Source organism: Nerophis lumbriciformis, linkage group LG02 (assembly GCF_033978685.3).
Source record: "Nerophis lumbriciformis linkage group LG02, RoL_Nlum_v2.1, whole genome shotgun sequence".
Classification (NCBI taxonomy): Eukaryota; Metazoa; Chordata; class Actinopteri; order Syngnathiformes; family Syngnathidae; genus Nerophis; species Nerophis lumbriciformis.
In genome coordinates this window covers 21,353,207-21,372,929 of record NC_084549.2, presented here as the reverse complement: position 1 = coordinate 21,372,929, position 19,723 = coordinate 21,353,207, and the positions used below count along the sequence as shown (strand labels likewise).

The window sequence follows — 19,723 nt, the reverse complement described above, 5'->3', positions numbered from 1 at the left end:
CAGATGACTGATGTGATCTTATGCTTGGCTACTTAATATCAAATAGTTACTCATCCACAAGACAGCGGCCTGAGATTACAGTCGTGACTTGCAGGCTGCAGCCCCAGGGTGCTAACATTAGACAGCCAGACCCAAGAGATCACAAATGTCGGGCTTGTTACCTTCATCAAATCCTCGACAAAGAAGCTTGTACGACAGTTGCTTTGGAGTGTCACTTTTTATGTATTAAAAAGGGCAAATAAAAACGCATAATTGGAGTGATTTTTTTTTATTATTTCATGTAGACTCACACTGTCTGTCAAGCACATCAAACGTAATGCCTTCAAGAACGCCGATTCATGTTTTCCAGAGCTAACAAGCTGTTGACTTCATGCATCCTGCTCTTTAACAGCGTAAAAGGAAGCTATCCTTAAAACTTAAAACAAAAAATATGAATACTTTAATAATTAGCTCACTCTTAACCTTGGTAACACATTATGAGTGTACAGAGGGATAATACTGTGTACCGTGGAGGTGAATTACTTCACATATGTACGTACAAGTGTTGTCCCGATACCAATATTTTGGTACCGCTACCAGTACCAAAATGTATTCCAATACTTTTTGGTACATTTCTAAATAACAGAGGACCACGAAAAATTGCATTATTGGCTTTATCTTAACAAAAAATCTTACAGTACATTAAACATGTTTCTTATTGCAAGTTTGTCTTTTAGTAGTATGTGGGCAAACAAAGGCTCCTAATTTAGCTGCTGACATATGCAGTAACATATTGTGTCATTTTCCATTCTATTATTTTGTCAAAATTATTAAGGACAAGTGGTAGAAAATGAATTATTAATCTACTTGTTCATTTAATGTTAATATCTGCTTATTTTCTCTTTTAACATGTTCTACCTACAATTCTGTTAAAATGTAATAATCACTTATTCTTCTGTTGTTTGGATGCTTTACATTAGTTTTGGATGATACCACAAATACGGGTATCAATCCGATACCAAGTTGTTACAGGATCATACATTGGTCATATTCAAAGTCCTTATGTGTCCAGGGACATATTTCCTCAGTTTGTAAACATAATATAAATGTAAAAAAAACGAAAGAAGATTTTGTGAAGCTAAAGAATATCGATGTAATCATAGTAGTATTGACTAGATACGCTCCTGTACTTGGTATCATTACAGTGTATGTCAGGTGTAGATCCACCAATGGTGTTTGTTTACATTTTGACGCCGGTGAGCTACAGTGTGTAGTGAAGCATGTTTAGCTATTCCTCGTCCTGTAGGGATGATACTTGTAAGAAACTTACTTTATTTGTCGCCATGGAGGCGAGGATTGGTGATTTAGAAGTAGCTAAAACACTGCAGACTGCGGATGGACTGCGGATGGACTTTAGTCGCCAGCTATCTAGCCATGTCTTAAAGCTCTTCCTGAGGGTATTTCAGTGTTATAACTTCACCTTTATCGTTAGTTTTGAAGCCAAAATGCATCCGTTCTTCCTTTTCCGTCTACACCCATTGTCTGGGAGTAGGTGGGGGGGTCCTTATACACGCAAGCACCCTCTATGGGCCGCAGTGGTACTCATTTGTAATAAACATTTCCACCACTTGTGGCAGTAATGACAATATCAAACAAAAAAAAGAAGTCTGCAGCTGAAGTCATAGAGAAGTTTCTTAAGCGCAAAAATATTACTAAAGTGGTGAAGCTGTGTTTTTATTTGCACTTATATCTTATTGATAGTTTATTTAAGAAACATATGCATTATTTATTCTTAATTTAGTTAGAATGTATTTATTTTTGCACTGCGTGATTGTATGTAAATGTAATCTTAAATCCGTTTTTATGAGTCCCTTCTTTTGCAGTATATTTGATTCGTATTTATCTTTGTAATCAGCCTGACCTAAGCCTTGAGAATAATCTTAACACAAGCTTTCATATCATTTGACAATGTTTATCCTCTTAAATTATAAGTAGGTTAGATATAATTCTTGAACACGTTAAAAATCAATAGTAAGATGATTAAGTGTTAAAAATTAAGTGGGCCCTGGGGGCCCTCTGTAGTGGAAAAGGTGCGCCCAGAGGTCAAAAGGGTTAAGAACCCTTGGTTTAGCACATTGTTAATGTGTCAAACAGTAAAGAAAAGGTACCGTTTAAAAAAGTATTACTAAACATCCTTTTTTTTTGCGGGTTGTCATCCGGGGAAAACATGTTGAATTCCCAGAGTGTGGGACACTGAGGTTCCACTCCCTATGCTGAAGCTGGCCATTTTTAAATCTGCTGTCAAGCTCTCAAGTCCTCCACCAGGTGTACAATGTCATCACTGACTTGTGGAGCTGATGACCTCCTTCAGCTCCCCTTCAAGTCATAGCCGTGGCCATCCACTGGGAAATAACAGCAGCATGTCGCGCTGACAGAACACTGCTGACTGCTAACAGCCAAACTGTCAGTGCGGCAAAAGGCAAAGACCGACTTGACATCTCTGCAGGCCGTAGCTTAAACCAGTGGTTCTCAACTGGTGGGTCGCAGGTCTGATCTTAGCCTGGAAAACATGTGAAGTTTGCAAATGAGTCTAGTCTTTTAATTGGCTTTTATAAGTAAACAATGAGAACCGATTTGCAGCTGTGAGTCATTCATTTGCGAGCCCCTCTTACTTTTGTGGCTCAGTAAATTGTCATGATCCGCCGAAACAGTTTTATACTTGTGTTGTTTTCTTCCTATGCAGCGCTCTTTGTTTTCCACTTCTCGTTTTGACAGGTCTTGCGGTGAAATAACCTCTGATCTGAGCACTGGTCTCCTCACCTGTTCCGGGTTAGCAATTAGGAGGCTCACATGTCTCTGATTGCCAATCAGGAGTGTTTATCTGCATTGTTTGAGGTGTTTTTGTTCCTGTTTTTACTATCAATCAATCAATCAACATGCACTTTTCGTACATAAAAGATACGCAACACAAAGTGCTTTACAGACTTAAAAACAATACCCCGATGACCTACATCCCCTATCATCACACACGCATACGCACACACATGAACAAATGAATGCATGGCTGAGTACAGAGGAGCCAGGTGAGTAAACACTATCACAGGAGCCATATGCACCAGGAGGTCATCAGACCACGGCCACCAGGACGCTAAGACAAAGCGTTCCCACAGATGGCTCCCTCTGAGGAACGCTGGAAAGTAAAAATAATAAAACATGTAAAATAGTAAGAACCATGAGTGGGAATGAAGAATAAAATGCAAGTAAAACATACAAAGATATATATAAATATACAGTAAATATATACTAAATATAATTAAATAAAATATTGCATAACTAATAAGATACAAAGTAAAGTACAAATGACTTCAACAAAATGAATAAATATTAGGTAAAAGCTAAATCAAAAAGGTGTTTTTTTTTCTAAGCCTGCTCTTAAAAACATGAAGGCTGTCTGCAGCCCTGAGTCCTCTGGCAAGGTGTTCCATAGACGGCGGCCATAATCCTGGAAAGATGCCATCCTGTGACTTTGTGTCCCAACTTTTGCAATTATTTGGAGATGAGTGCCAGATGATTCTAGGGTCCGCAAAGGTTCGTAGGGTAAAAGCAAATCTGAAAGATAAGAAGTCCATAAAAACATTTATAGACCATAAGAGGAATATTACCATTGATCCTGAAACACATGGGGAGTCAATGCAGAGATTTTAAAACTGGTGTAATACAGGCCGCCCTCTAGTCTTCGTCAGGACACGTGCAGCTGCATTTCAGAGTAGTTGTAAATGTGCAATAACCCTTTTAGGAAGACCGGAAAACAGTCCTGTTTTGTCAGCATTTTGTCTTGCTGAGTTTTTCTGCTCAAATATGTCCCACTGCTGAAGCCACACTTTTGCTACATGAGTTTTCGTCTTTAAAATATATTTTTAGCAGCACATCGCCTCCTGTCTCTGCATCCTGGGGTCACGCCGTGATATAAATTAAAAGGCTTGTATCATGCAAAAACTACTTGACATCAGGAGTTGAATCAAGACACCAATTCAAAGGTGAGGATATCTTTCGTTTTTGAACATTTATCAAATGTTATGGGGTACTGAATAAAAATAAAAAACATTTTTATTATTGTTATTATTATCTCTAAATGAAATCAACAAAACTATGACCAATGATATTCTTGAAATATTTTACTCTGTATGTTGTGACGACCAATTCAGGTCGGCGATTGTGAATAAGGGGTGACAAAGGGGTCTCGCAGCCAAACCAGGTGTCAGGGAGGCAGTGAGAGGCAGGGGGACTTCCAGTATGTGTTTCTTTATTCATGCTAGAACAATACACAAGCCTCCACAAGTACTCATAACTCTTGGTTTACTGTGACTATAACAAGCAATGAGGAAAAATAAAACTGCATTGTAGCAGTTACCAATGTGTTTGAGGAAACACTCGTTGCTTTTCCAAACGTGGGTTTATTGCTCGACTGCTAACATAGACTGCAGAGAACAGGGAGTGCTAATACCTGTTTTTGCACCACCTGAGGTCTGCTGAGGGTGACACATCGTCCAAGTGTCCGCTACAGTATATACAAGTGCAATAAGCTCTTTATTTGGAGAAAGTTGTGTCAAGAACATGTATTTGGAGAAAGTTGTGTCAAGAACACGCTGCACACATATAAAGGTCTACTGAAACCCACTACTACCGACCACGCAGTCTGATAGTTTATATATCAATGATGAAATCTTAACATTGCAACACATGCCAATACGGCCGGGTTAGCTTACTAAAGTGCAATTTTAAATTTTGCGCGAAATATCCTGCTGAAAACGTCTCGGTATGATGACGTCTGCGCGTGACGTCACGGATTGTAGAGGACATTTTGGGACAGCATGGTGGCCAGCTATTAAGTCGTCTGTTTTCCTCGCAAAATTCCACAGTATTCTGGACGTCTGTGTTGGTGAATCTTTTGCAATTTGTTCAATGAGCAATGGAGACAGCAAAAAGGAAAGCTGTAGGTGGGAAGCGGTGTATTGCGGCAGGTGTTGTGCCGGATAACGCACCCCCGCCGTAGAATGCACCCCCTGACTGGTGTGCCGGATAACACAGCCGGTGTTTCATTGTTTACATTCCCGAACGATGACAGTCAAGCTTTACCATTGGCCTGTGGAGAACTGGGACAACAGAGACTCTTACCAGGAGGACTTTGAGTTGGATGCGCAGACGCGGTACCGTGAGTACGCATGCAGCTGCGGCTTTCAAACATTTGATCGCTTGCCCGTACGTGCGTGCCGCTATGTGCATGTCACGTACGTAACTTTGGGGACTTTGGGGAAATATATGTGCTGTATGAACTTTGGGGAGGTGAACGGTACTTTGGGCTGTGGGATTGAGTGTGTTGTGCAGGTGTTTGAGTTGTATTGGCGGGTTATATGGACGGGAGGGGGGAGGTGTTTGTTATGCGGGATTAATTTGTGGCATATTAAATATAAGCCTGGTTGTGTTGTGGCTAATAGAGTATATATATGTCTTGTGTTTATTTACTGTTTTAGTCATTCCCAGCTGAAGATCAGGTCCCACCCGCCTCTCACAGCATCTTCCCTATCTGAATCGCTCCCACTGCCCTCTAGTCCTTCACTCTCACTTGCCTCATCCACAAATCTTTCATCCTCGCTCAAATTAATGGGGAAATTGTCGCTTTCTCGGTCCGAATCGCTCTCGTTGCTGGTGGCCATGATTGTAAACAATGTGCGGATGTGAGGAGCTCCACAACCTGTGACGTCACACGCATATCGTCTGCTACTTCCGGTACAGGCAAGGCTTTTTTATCAGCGACCAAAAGTTGAGAACTTTATCGTCGATGTTCTCTACTAAATCCTTTCAGCAAAAATATGGCAATATTGCGAAATGATCAAGTATGACACATAGAATGGACCTGCTATCCCCGTTTAATATAAGAAAATCGCATTTCAGTAGGTCTTTAATAAATAAATATTATTAGGCTCCCAAATAGTACAAAACCCAAAACCAGTGAAGTTGGCACGTTGTGTACATTGTAAATAAAAACAGACTACAATGATTTGTCATGATCCGTGGTCCGGATCATGTTTTTGTTATGTTCTGTTAGTTTTAGACTCCATAGTTCCTGTTTTTGTGCACCCTTGTTTGTTTTAGTTACCATGGCGACTCGTTAGTTTCACCTGCCTCTGGTGTTCGGGACACGCACTTGCTCTAATCAAGAGACCATTATTTAAGCCTGTCTTTGCCAGTCAGTCGGCCTGGCGTCATTGCTGGTTTCATGCGATACCATAATTCATGCTGCTCGTTTTCATGTCCGATTCCAAGTTTATGCTAGTTGTTCGATTCATGCCGTGTCCACGTAAGTGTTAGCTGTTTCATGCCACAGCTTGATACAGTTTCTCCATGTCCATAGTTCTTGCTAAGTGTTAGCGTCTTTTTTTCCTGCGTTAAGTTTTTTTTTGTTCTTTAGCCTCTCGTGTGAACAGCACGCTTTCCTTTTGTTTTGGTTCCTGTCTTTTCTGATGTGTAGGATTAATTGGTTATTAAATATGTTCCTACCTTCAAGTCCTGTCCGGATGAGTCTGTTTGCATTCTGGGAGAACAAACCTCGCAGTAAGCTGTGAAAACCTCCTCATGACATGATTTGCAAATCCTTTTCAACTTATAATCAAGATGTTTAATGTTCGAACTGAGAAACTTTTCTTTTTTTGCAAATAATCTATAACTTAATATTTGAAGGCGGCAGCACTCTGCAAAAAAGTTGGCACAGGGAAATTTTTACCACTGTGTTACGTGGCCTTTCCTTTTAACAACACTCAGTAAACGTTTGGGAACTGAGGAGACCAATTTTTTAAGATTTTCAGGTAGAATTATTTCCCATTCTTGCTTGATGTGCACCTTAAGTTGTTCAACAGTCCGGGATCTCCGTTGTGGTATTTTAGGCTTCATATTGCGCCACACATTTTCAATGGGAGACAGGTCTGGACTACAGGCAGGCCAGTCTAGTACCCGCACTCTTTTACTATGAAGCCACTCTGTTGTAACACGTGGCTTGGCATTGTCTTGCTGAAACAAGCAATCCATGAAAAAGACGTTGCTGTCACACCTGGGTGAAGTCTTGTCTGGGTTTCGTCTGGTTTCATGTTGTCTTGTCATTTCCTGTTTTATTTTGAAATGCTGACTCTCCCTCTCGTTTCAGATCACTTGCCCTTCCTCCTGTATCTCTGGTCTGACGTCTTTCCTGATTGTGCCCACCTGTGTCACCCTTCCTCATGTGTATAAATGTCCCCTGTGCAGTGTTTCGTATCTTGTGCATACCGCCAGCGTTCCTTTGCCACAGTCTTGTCTACAGCCATAGCCACGTTTTGTGTACCTTTAGATCCACGGGAGATTCTTTGTTTGTAAACTTTTGTCAGGTAAGATTAGCTTCCTAGCATCGCCTGCGTTGGAGCGCTTTTTGTTGTATTTGGTAGTTTTTGTTCATAGCCCCTTTTTCCCTCCATAGCCGAAGCGTTTGAGTTGTTAATATTTTTGCTAGTTTAGTGGTCAGGTTAGATCTGTTTTGATAGCCTGTTTGGTTTCTCCCGTTTTGGACCCCTCCCCTTGTGAGAATAAGTAACTTTCTGAAATCCTGTATCTGTGTTCAAAGTCCTATTCTGGTCGTAACAGTTGCTTGGATGGCAACATATGTTGCTCCAAAACCTGTATGTACCTTTCAGCATTAATGGTGTCTTCACAGATGTGTAAGTTACCCATGCCTTGGGCACTAATACACCCCCATACCATCACAAATGCTGGCTTTTGAACTTTGCGCCTATAACAGTCCAGATGGTTCTTTTCCTCTTTGGTCCGGAGGACACAACATCCACAGTTTCCAAAAACAATTTGAAATGTGGACTCGTCAGACCACAGAACACTTTTCCACTTTGCATCAGTCCATCTCAGACGAACTCGGGGCCCAGTGAAGCCGGTGGTGCTTCTGGGTGTTGTTGATAAATGGCTTTCGCTTTGCATAGTAGAGTTTTAACTTGCACTTACAGATGTAGCAACAAACTGTAGTTACTGACAGTGGTTTTCTGAAGTGTTCCTGAGCCCATGTGGTGATATCCTTTACACACTGGTGTCGTTTTTTTGATGCAGTACCGCCTGAAGGATCAAAGGTCACGTTGTGCAGTGATTTCTCCAGATTCTCTGAACCTTTTGATGATATTACGGACCGTAGATGGTGAAATCCCTATATTCCTTGCAATAGCTCGTTGAGAAATGTTGTTCTTAAACTGTTCGACAGTTTGCTCACGCATTTGTTCACAAAGTGGTGACCCTGGCCCCTTCCTTGTTTGTGAAAGACTGAGCATTTCATGGAAGCTGTTTTTATACCCAATCAGGGCACCCACCTGTTCCCAATTAGCCTGTTCACCTGTGGGGTGTTCCAAATTAGTGTTTGAAAGGCATTCCTCAACTTTCTCAGTCTTTTTTGACACTTGTGCCAGATTTTTTTAAACATGTTGCAGGCATCAAATTCCAAATGAGCTAATATTTGCAAAAAATAACAAAGTTTCTCAGTTCGAAAGTTAAGTATCTTGTCTTTGCAGTCTATTCAATTGAATATAGGTTGAAAAGGATTTGCAAATCTTTGTATTCTGTTTATATTTATGATGTACACAACGTGCCAACTTCACTGGTTTTAGGTTTTGTATTTCTACCCAGAGGGGGCATTAAATCAATTCTCAAAAAAGTGAGATCAATGTTTAATCAATCAGTTTATTTATATAGCCCTAAATCACAATTGTCTCAAAGGGCTGCACAAGCCACAACGACATCCTCGGTTCAGAGACCACAGATCCACTAGCTTATATATTTTTCAATAAATTTGTAGGTTTTATGTTGTGTTTGTTTTTCCGTTTACAGATATCAAAGTATACATCCCGTCATTCGATGGTTCGTCGTATTTGGAGCTGCAGTCCCTGGCATCCATCCTCCAGTCCTTTGACGCCAGCAATAATGTAACCTCTACTGTCAAGGACACCGCCGTTACTCTCCATTTGACTATGAAAACTTGGTCTACACAGGGCACCATTCTTTACAGTAAGTATATATTTTTTGTCTGAATCTGAAAGCATCGTAGCGCTACGGCAAGCTCAGAGTAAAGCAAGAGCAATATGCATTTCTGTCCATTTCCAATAATGCTGATTGTATTCAATGTCGCTGTTTTTATCCTGCAGATGTCCTTGCTCGTTCAAATTTCATTTTCATAATTTTTAATATTAATGTCTGCTTAGGTGCTACTTTCGTCTGAATAATAATAAGCAGCTCAAAAGTTATATTCATAGTTTCCATTAAAAACAAATCCCAAAGATTAATTCTGATAAAAAGTAACTAATGCTCCATGCATTACTATGAATATTGATGAAAAATGTAATTACTCAATGACCAAATATAAGATGTATTAGAGACCTTAAGGTGAAATCATGTTCAGTCAATTTTGCAAAGCTAAGCAGATGCCTCCAGCGCCTTCATTGCCATGCTGGTGGTGTCTCCCCTCTAATCCGATGCTTGTTTACCCATATTTACTTTTAATATTTATATTGGTACTGCTTTGGCTCATCAAAGTGTTCCACACCTTATTTTTAAGGGAGTCATTCATCTTACTCAGCAGAATTCCCATAACATAAACAAAACAGAACGCAACATCATTTCCAAATATGCGTATGAGAATCGATAGTTCTAAGTACTTGGCAGGCAAGGTGGTCGTAGTATTTAGGAAGACTCACTGACTCATATTGAGATCAGGACTCTTGTGGGCTTTTTAACATCTGCCGGAGCCTTCTTTGGGCTCCTAGTAGCCGACGATCCAGATGCATTATGGGGCCAGTGAGGCACTTTCCTTGTGGTATTTAATGACGGGTAATGCTTGTGCATCTCAGCACTGAGCACGCCGTTAATCCCCAAGTACCACTTACAAATCTTGCGAGGGACTTTCCACCATGTTTCAGTGTTCACAATTACAGCCACTGTGCCACCCAAACACTTGCCTAAGGGTGTACGTACACAAACACTTATCTCAATGGAAAAAAAAAAAAAATGTTTTTGAAAAGTTTCCCATTCAGTATTACCTCAATTTACGAGCTTAATTGGTTCTGTGACAGAGCTCTGAACTCAAACACTTGTATCTCAAATCAACGTCTCCCATTGAAATTAATTGAAATCCATTGAATCTGTTCTTGGCCCCTTTAAACACATTTTTAACATCTAACAAACATGTAACATACCTTTTTAAATCAAAGTAAATTCTTAATAGGTAATATTGTATACAAACAATACAATAGAATGTATTACAAACAACTACAATAGTTTTATGAAGTAAAGCATACTTGCCAACCTTGAGACCTCCGATTTCAGGAGGTGGGGGGGCGTGGTTGGGGCGTGGTTAAGATGGGAGGAGTAAAGTATATTATATATATATATGTATGTATATATATATATAAATATATATATATATATATATATATATATATATATATATATATATATATATATATATATATATAAAAGAAATATTTGACTTTCAGTGAATTCTAGCTATATATATGTATATATATATATTTATTTTATTATATATATATATATATATATAAGAGAAATACTTGAATTTCAGTGTTCATTTATGTACACATATACACACACACATAACACTCATCTACTCATTGTTGAGTTAAGGGTTGAATTGTCCATCCTTGTTCTATTCTCTGTCACTATTTTTCTAACCATGCTGAACACCCTCTCTGATGATGCATTCTGCTTCGTCTCCTTGTTGTGTGCGCAGTAGTGCACTGCACTCTCTAAAAGCCGTAGATGTAATTGTCACATATGCATGCACAGTAGATGGCAGTATTGTCCTGTTTAAGAGTGTCACAACATTGCTGTTTACGGCAGACGAACTGCTTTACGGTAGACGAAAACGTGACTGCTGTTGTTGTGTGTTGTTACCGCGCTGGGAGGACGTTAATGAAACTGCCTTACAATAAACCCACATAAGAAACCAAGAACTCGCCCTCGATCATTCTACAGTTATAACGTGATTGGGCAGGCACGCTGTTTATACTGTGGGAAAGCGGACGTGAAAACAGGCTGTCGACACGTCACTCAGGTCCGCCTGAATTTCGGGAGATTTTCGGGAGAAAATTTGTCCCGGGAGGTTTTCGGGAGAGGCGCTGAATTTCGGGAGTCTCCCGGAAAATCCGGGAGGGTTGGCAAGTATGAAGTAAATTAATAATAATCACATTGTAAAGTGGACCTTTTCAGTATCTCCTTCCAACTACTTCTCAGTCAAAGACACCAGCAGCAGCTTTTCAAAGATACATTTCCACCTTTTAGATTTTTTTGTAACATTCTTGGTATTCTTGACTCGTTCTACTTCAGTATGGTGCGTACTGGGAGTGATACGCTCAAATTGCTTTGCCAAGTTTGCGACCCCTCGTGTTTTTGATGATTTCTTTCTTTCATTCAATGAATATCATCCACTTCTTCTTCCCGTGGTTGGAAAAACAAAGTTATGTTGATCTCTATCTATAAGCTATTGCTAGTGAGTAAGACCAGATGTTTTTGGCGGATTTTACGAGGTTTACTGTGACATTTCCCAACTAATGGCGGGAATGCTTGTAACTAAATGTTTTGCTTGCAACTTAAAGCATAACAATTGGCCGAGAGACAGTGCTTATCTCAAAGCACTCTTAATTTGAGGTATCACTGTAGCTGACATTGTTCAAAGTTTCACACAGATCCACACAAACTGCTTGTCTGCCCGGGCGTTGTCCAAATGTGCTTCGAACGTTGCTTTATTTGCAGTACAGTAGTTGTGAAGTAAATGGTACCACTTTAGAAAAAACATGATAAAACATGTTATCTTTATAAGCACGAATGGCCTGTGGTCTATTGTTTAGGTTTTGCATCTGATATAAAGTGTCGGTCATTTTACCTTAAAAAAGTAATTAGTTAGCAAAGTAACTGTGATGTTATTTTTCATTTATTTATTGTATACGCTATTACGTTCGGTAACAATAACATCTTGAATGTCAAAGATGTTTATATTAACTGACTGAAACACTTTATACAGTATTTTAGAACACGTGGAATTTATCTGAACTCAGTAGATTGCAGTGTGCTATATGGTATACCGTATTTATTTATTTATTTATTTATTTTTCTCAAAACCCGACAGTGCGCCTTATAACCCGGTGCGCCTAATGTCAGGAATAATTCTGGTTTTGCCTACCGACCTCAAAGCAATTTTATTTGGTACATGGTGTAATGACAAGTCAGTAGATGGCAGTCAAACATAAGAGATACGTGTAGACTGCACTATGATAGTAATATGACTCAAGTAAACAACACCAACATTTTATATGTTCCATTGAAAATATAGAACATTACACACGGCGTTCAAAAATGTATCAAAATGTTTTAGTACGACTTTGGTAAGCTATTAAGCCACACTGCTTGATGGATTGTCGGCGCATTAAACATACAAGTATTATTATGGTGTATAAGGTAAGACATATTATCTGGCGTTTTGTTTTGCAATATTATGCAAAAGCAACTTTTCTTACCTTTTGGTACCTGCTGATCTGTATTTGGGATCTGTATAAGTCCTGAAAAATTGCACGCGTCTGCCTTTGTAGTCCGCGTTAGTCCCAGTTAGCTCCATCTTTTGACACTTCTTCCACCCCCGTCCTTGCACGCTACACCGCTACAACAAAGATGACGGGGAGAAGACGCTGTCGAAAGTGAGCCACGTAAATAAGACCGCCCACAAAACGGCGCATCCGGAAGCAACTGTCAGAAAGCGTCTTGAAGATGATCTGTAAAACATAATCTATGCAACATTTTGACCAAAGAACCACCATTACATGTTATGTAGACCACAAGGAAGTGTTTTACATTTAGAAAAAAAAAATAATAATAATATGACTCCTTTAATGCGCCCTTTAATCCGGTCCGCCTTGTATTTGAAAAAAGATCAAAAATAGACCATTCATCGACAGTGCGCCTTATAATCCGGTGCGCCCTATGGTCCGGAAAATACGGTACATAAAAATAAACCAGCTTCTGTTTGCTCTCCGAGCCACAACCTTGACAGCAGTCTACTTTGCTGCTAATTGTATTTACATAGTTACAATCCGAACACTGTTAGTTCCGAACCAGTTGTAGAGTATTTATTAGTTGTATATTTTTTGATGTGACGGATTGTAAACAGAAGTCATGACACCGGAAGTATTTTACCAGAGGGGGCGTGGTTATAGGATAGAGTTGCTAAATGGGAAACCTTTTCTCATTTCTTTGCATGCATGTTATAGAATTGTATTTTACTTTTTCAATGATAATAATGTTAGTAATTTATCATAACACTCTGTGGTACATTACATGGGACATTTAAGTGTCAGAAAGACAGCCAAAAGAGGTTGGTCGATGACAATAACTCCAAAGGTAAAAATAAAATATAGTGTAGAAATGCACCCAATTGCAGGAAATGTCGTCTTGATTTTCAAAAATGTATTTCGGGGTTTGAGTGCCAGCACTTTGTGCTGATAGAAATGTACTTACTTTTTTCCTCAATGTTCCTCTTTTTTTCTCAAAAGGTGCTAACATCCCTTTACTTTAGATACAACTGTTAGCAGGTTTTGGACATAAGTTAAAACGTTAAAAAGCAATCTTGAATGACATTCTGATATTAACATTTCATTTGTGTACAAATATTGGTGTCATGACTTGGACTGTGGAGTTTTTGTTTTCCCAAGATGCAAAAGGATTTGGATCGGACATGGCTTGAAGGTAAATACATTTTTAATAATAACACTCAAAAGAACAAAAGGCGCGCTCAAGGCGGATGTACAAACTTGACTAATGAAAACAAACGACTTGCACGTGGGCAAAAAACTATGAACAATAAAAAACACTAACTGTGGCAATAATAAACAAACTTACTTGGCATGGACATGAAGTGCGCAGACGTGGACAGAGTGTGACAGGGGGCATAAATGCGAGGATAGCAGGGTGAGAAAGGCTATGACTCCAGGACGAACAACAGAAAATGAAAAGCTTAAATAACACAGACATGATTAACAACAGGTGCGTGACTCAAAACAGGTGCGTGACATGACAGGTGAAACTAATGGGTAACTATGGTGACAAGACAAGGGAGTGAAAAAGCCAGAAACTAAACAAATCATGACTAAGACAAAACATGATTACACAGACATGACAGAACTCCCCCCTTACGGACAGATCCCACATGTCCAAGAAAAAATTTAACAAGAGTCATGGGAGGGCGGGAGGGGGACATGGCGGTGGGTCGCCAGCCCAAGTGGCCCCGAATCCATCGAGGCATAGTCATGTGGCGGCGGCGAGTGGAACGCCGCTGCAGCAGGCGAGGTGGGCGACCCGGGACAGGCCACATCCGTGGCCGACTGGGAGGTGGGCGCACTTGGCGTGGCGGGCGACCAGGTAGCGGCCATATCCGTGGCCGACGAGGAGGCAGGCGCGTCGTCAACTTGGCAGGCGTGGCAGCTCGGCATGGCAAGTCAGGCGGCGAAGCTCGGCGTGACGCGTCCAGCGGCGAAGCTCGGCGTGGGTCTTGGTCTTGGTGTGGGTCTTGGCATGGCGGGTCTTGGTCTTGGTGTGGGTCTTGGTCTTGGTGTGGGTCTTGGTCTTGGCATGGCGGGTCTTGGTCTTGGCATGGCGGGTCTTGGTCTTGGCATGGCGGGTCTTGGTCTTGGCATGGCGAGTCTTGGTCTTGGCATGGCGAGTCTTGGTCTTGGCATGGCGAGTCTTGGTCTTGGCATGGCGTGTCTTGGTCTTGGTCTTGGTCTTGGTCTTGGTCTTGGTCTTGGTTTGGCGGGTCTTGGTCTTGGTCTTGGCTTGGCGTGTCTTGGTCTTGGCTTGGCGTGTCTTGATCTTGGCATGGCGTGTCTTGGTCTTGGCATGGCGTGTCTTGGTCTTGGCATGGCGTGTCTTGGTCTTGGCATGGCGTGTCTTGGTCTTGGCATGGCGTGTCTTGGTCTTGGCATGGCGGGTCTTGGTCTTGGCATGGCGGGTCTTGGTCTTGACGTCGAGCTGCGACTGGCGGCACTTGACGTCGAGCTGCGACTGGCGGCACTTGACGTCGAGCTGCGACTGGCGGCACTTGACGTCGAGCTGCGACTGGCGGCACTTGACGTCGTGGAGCTGCGACTGGCGGCACTTGGCGTCGTGGAGCTGGTACCGGAGCTTGGCGTGGTGGGTCTTGGCGTAGTGGAGTTGGTGCGGCGACAGGTGCTAGCCGTGGAGTAGCTACAGGTGCTAGCCGTGGAGCAGCTACAGGTGCTAGCTTTGGTGCAGGTGGAGGTGGCCTAGCTGGGGGTTGCGGCTTGGCATGGTGAAAGACCGGTGGTGGTGGCCGTGCTGGAGGCTGTGGCTTGGCGGGTCGGTAGACTGGTGAGGGCGGTCGTGCTGGAGGCTGTGGCTTGACAGGTCGGTAGACTGGTGGTGGCGGCCGTGAGGGAGGCTGTGGCTTGACATGGTGATGCAGAGCCACCCCACCTACACAGCTCCCGACCCCAGCCCCCCCCTCAAGGGGCGGATACCAGACGCGCTCCCTGCGGTCTGGAACTCTCTGTAGGGGTGGGCGGGGGAGGGCAGAAATGTTCCCTTTATTTTGGCCACAACATTTTTCTTTATCCCCCACCTGGGGTTGTGTGGGCGGAAAAAAAGAAAAAAATTGTGACGGGGGCAGGACTTGAGTCTTGGGGGGCGGGGCATGAGTCTTGGGGGGCGGGGCATGAAATTGGGATGGCTGTGACTGACTAGACCTGATGTTCAAAATCATATTTTGGTAGTGTTGAATCATGGTCATGGGATTGGAGTCTTTTGCTGGAGGTGAGTGATCAAAAGAAAAAGAGTTGAAAAAAAAAATCCTGGTCTGTGACGTCATTTTGGACCTGCGGAGCTGGCAGCAGCCTGCTTCCGCCCGGAGTGGGAGGAGCCTGCGGGAGCGCTGCGTACGGTCTGCTCGCCTTCCCTGACGTCCTCGGTCTGGAGCGGCGCTTCCGGGATTGCGGTGACGCAGCCTCGTCCTCGGACCAAATGGAGCTAATAGGAATAAGCTTCCCATTTGGCCCCCACGTCAGGTCTCGCTCCGCCATGGCTCCTAACGACTCCCAACTTCCTTCTTCGACCAAATTCTTTGCGGGAAAGCGATTAGCTGGAGTCATAATGTCATGACTTGGACTGTGGAGTTTTTGTTTTCCCAAGATGCAAAAGGATTTGGCTCGGACATGGCTTGAAGGTAAATACATTTTTAATAATAACACTCAAAAGAACAAAAGGCGCGCTCAAGGCGGATGTACAAACTTGACTAATGAAAACAAAAGACTTGCACGGGGGCAAAAAACTATGAACAATAAAAAACACTAACTGTGGCAATAATAAACAAACTTACTTGGCATGGACATGAAGTGCGCAGAGGTGGACAGAGTGTGACAGGGGGCATAAATGCGAGGATAGCAGGGTGAGAAAGGCTATGACTCCAGGACGAACAACAGAAAATGAAAAGCTTAAATAACACAGACATGATTAACAACAGGTGCGTGACTCAAAACAGGTGCGTGACATGACAGGTGAAACTAATGGGTAACTATGGTGACAAGACAAGGGAGTGAAAAAGCCAGAAACTAAACAAAACATGACTAAGACAAAACATGATTACACAGACATGACAATTGGTGTCTTTTCTGAATATAATTGTAATAATGCAAGCAAGTAATCATCTGTGATTAATCATGATTAATGTAAATTCCCAAATGTGATGAACCTGATTTAATAAATTGGCTGCATTAGGGCTTGGGCTTGGGTTAGAGGCAGCAACAGCGTGCATGTTAGATGAACATTATTACGTATTACAGATTATAAGGCGCACTGCCGATGAATGGTCTATTTTTGATCTTTTTTCATACATAAGGCGCACCGGATTATAGGGTGCATTAAAGGAGTCATATTTTTTTTTTTTTTTCTAAATTGAAAACTCTTCCTTGTGGTCTACATAACATGTAATGGTGGTTATTTGGTCAAAATGTTGCATAGATTATGTTTTACAGATCATCTTCAAGCCGCTTTCGGACAGTCGCTTCCGGAAGCGCCGTTTTGTGGGCGGTCTTATTTACGTGTCTCACCTTCGGCAGCGTCTTCTCCCCGTCATCTTTGTTGTAGCGGTGTAGCGTGCAAGGATGGGAGTGTAAGAAGTGTCAAAAGATGGAGCTAACAGCTTTAATGACGTTCAGACTTTACTTAAATCAATAACAGAGCAGCATTTCCTCATCCGGAAACAACAACACCGGAAATGTGTCCCGTGAAAAACCGTCCGACCGGAACTCTCTAATAACTAAAGTTCCTTGGGTGAATAATGTCAACTCACTACACCGGTATGTTTTAGCGCTTTCATTGCGAGTTTACTGACAGATATAAGTAAGAACTTTAAACTACTTTATATTAGAAATGGCAACAGTGGAGAATGAATGTCCCATAACAAGAAGATAGAGAAAAAGAAGAAGCTTATCGACTACGCCGTCGTCACGGTCTACAAGCGCACAATTTTTCAAGATTTATGCAGATCCCAAATACAGATCAGCAGGTACCAGAAGGTAAGAAAAGTTGCTTTTGCAAAATATTGCGAAACAAAACACCAGATAATATGTCTTACCTTATACACACACCATAACAATACTGGTATGTTTAAGCACATCAAGTGGTGCGGCTTCATAGCTTACCAAAGTCGTACTAAAACATTTTGACAGATTGTTGAGCGCCGTGTGTAATGTTCTATATTTTCAATGGAACATTTGTTGGTGTTGTTTACTTGAGTCAAATTACCATCATAGTGCAACCTACACTCATCTCTTATGTTTGACTGCCATCTACTGGTCACACTTATCATTACACAATGTACCATTAACAAGGACCCCGACTTAAACAAGTTGAAAAACTTATTCGGGTGTTACCATTTAGTGGTCAATTGTACGGAATATGTACTGTACTGTGCAATCTACTAATATAAGTTTCAATCAATCAATACCAAATAAAGTAGCTTTGAGGTGGGTAATCTCAACTAAACGTTTTCCTTACATTAGGCGCACCGGGTTATAAGTCACACTGTCGAGTTTTTAGGAAAAAAAAGGATTTTAAATGCCCCTTATAGTCCGGAAAATACGGTACCTTTAATTTCAATGAGCAAAAACTAGTGACGGGACTTGCAGTTTGAGAGCGCCACCGTTGAATTTCCCTGACTGCGGCTCATCGCAATTATCGCGAGTCTTGTTGTGTGTCAGTCAGAGCGTGCAGTGAGACATGAGCACTGACACTATCCGCCCACCCAGCCCATCATCATCAGCGCTTTTACACGGCGTCGTCATCCCCACCGCCACTCTGTCTCCAGGCAGCCGGTGTGTGGCCGAAACCTTAAACCTTTTGGGCGTCATTCAACAGACTGTAGTGACGAGCCACTCCACATTCTCGGTAACGGCAATAGCATTGCAACGATGGGGACAGTAATTCATTAAATTACTCGTCACTGAAAAAAATAACCACCACACTGCTGATATATATATATACAAAGAGTTAACATCTAAGTCCTCCTAAGTTTTGCACAGAAACGTTCACTGCAATTCCACTATTACACTAAAACCACCATCATTTTTTGTTGTTGACAGTACACACTTCAACCTTCATCTGTGCACCGTTCATTAGAATAATCGCTTTTCTTCTATTAGTCCTTCCATAGAGACCTAGTCCTTCCATAGAGACCTTCCCCACCTTACCAACCTCTTCGGGCCGTCGATAATTGTCCTGTAGGGCTTTTTCCGACAATCGGGTCTCCTCGCCGCTACGCGCCCATTTCTTTGTCTGTCTGTAGAAGAGGTAGAAAAGCACATCTGGAAACGCCTTCCTGTCTGTGCTCAATAATGATGATCACCTTGTTTCTTGTTGCTATAGTTACCCTCGCCTGTATCTGTTTGGTTTGCTGATCAAATCCATTGCATTGCTTTATATGGCTGCGAATGTCGAAGCGTTTTCATTGCTTTCAGTGTAAAGTGAAAGCAAGTGTGGAACCATATTTAAAATCGTATTTGGTAGTGGGGAAGAGGATTTAAAGCTGACCCTCTACGTTACACTGGAACAAGAATTATGTATACATGTAAAAGAATGTTATATTCCCAGAAATAAATAAAAAATATGTATTATATCTTTTAAGATTTGTACACGTAAACAAGCAAGTGGCGCTAAAAGACTTTTCCCCGAAACAAGTAAGAGCTTTTCTTTATGCCCCTCTCACACTAAAAATATCAAAAAAAGAAAATCAAACTTTATTTATAGAGCACTTTTCATACACAGGCAAGTGGTCAACACAAAGTGTTGTACAAAAACAATTTGAAGAGAAGAAAACACACACACACACTGCACTATTGACAATAACAAAGCAAAATCAGAACATGGCATGGCACTGGGGATTTGAGGGAAAACTGTTTGAAAAAATTCACACTGGAGAATAACTAAAATTATAGCCATCTATAAAATAGTCTAAGGCATATGATAAATTATATGTAAAATAAAATATAAACATTACATGAATAAGTTAATAATAATATTGAGAGAATAATAGTAGTAATATTAAAAATCAAGATAGAACACAACACAATAAAATAAAATAAAACATAATGGT

At 41.5% G+C, this 19,723-nt stretch overlaps 1 protein-coding gene across 1 annotated transcript in view; it reads left to right on the top strand.

The window, feature by feature from the left end:
* eys (eyes shut homolog) overlaps positions 1-19,723 on the top strand; it is a 683,137-nt gene that overhangs the window by 478,075 nt on the left and 185,339 nt on the right. The window contains exon 39 of the mRNA XM_061958758.1: positions 8,887-9,063. Coding sequence (XP_061814742.1) covers positions 8,887-9,063 — 177 coding nt within the window. The remainder of the gene's footprint in view (positions 1-8,886; positions 9,064-19,723) is intronic.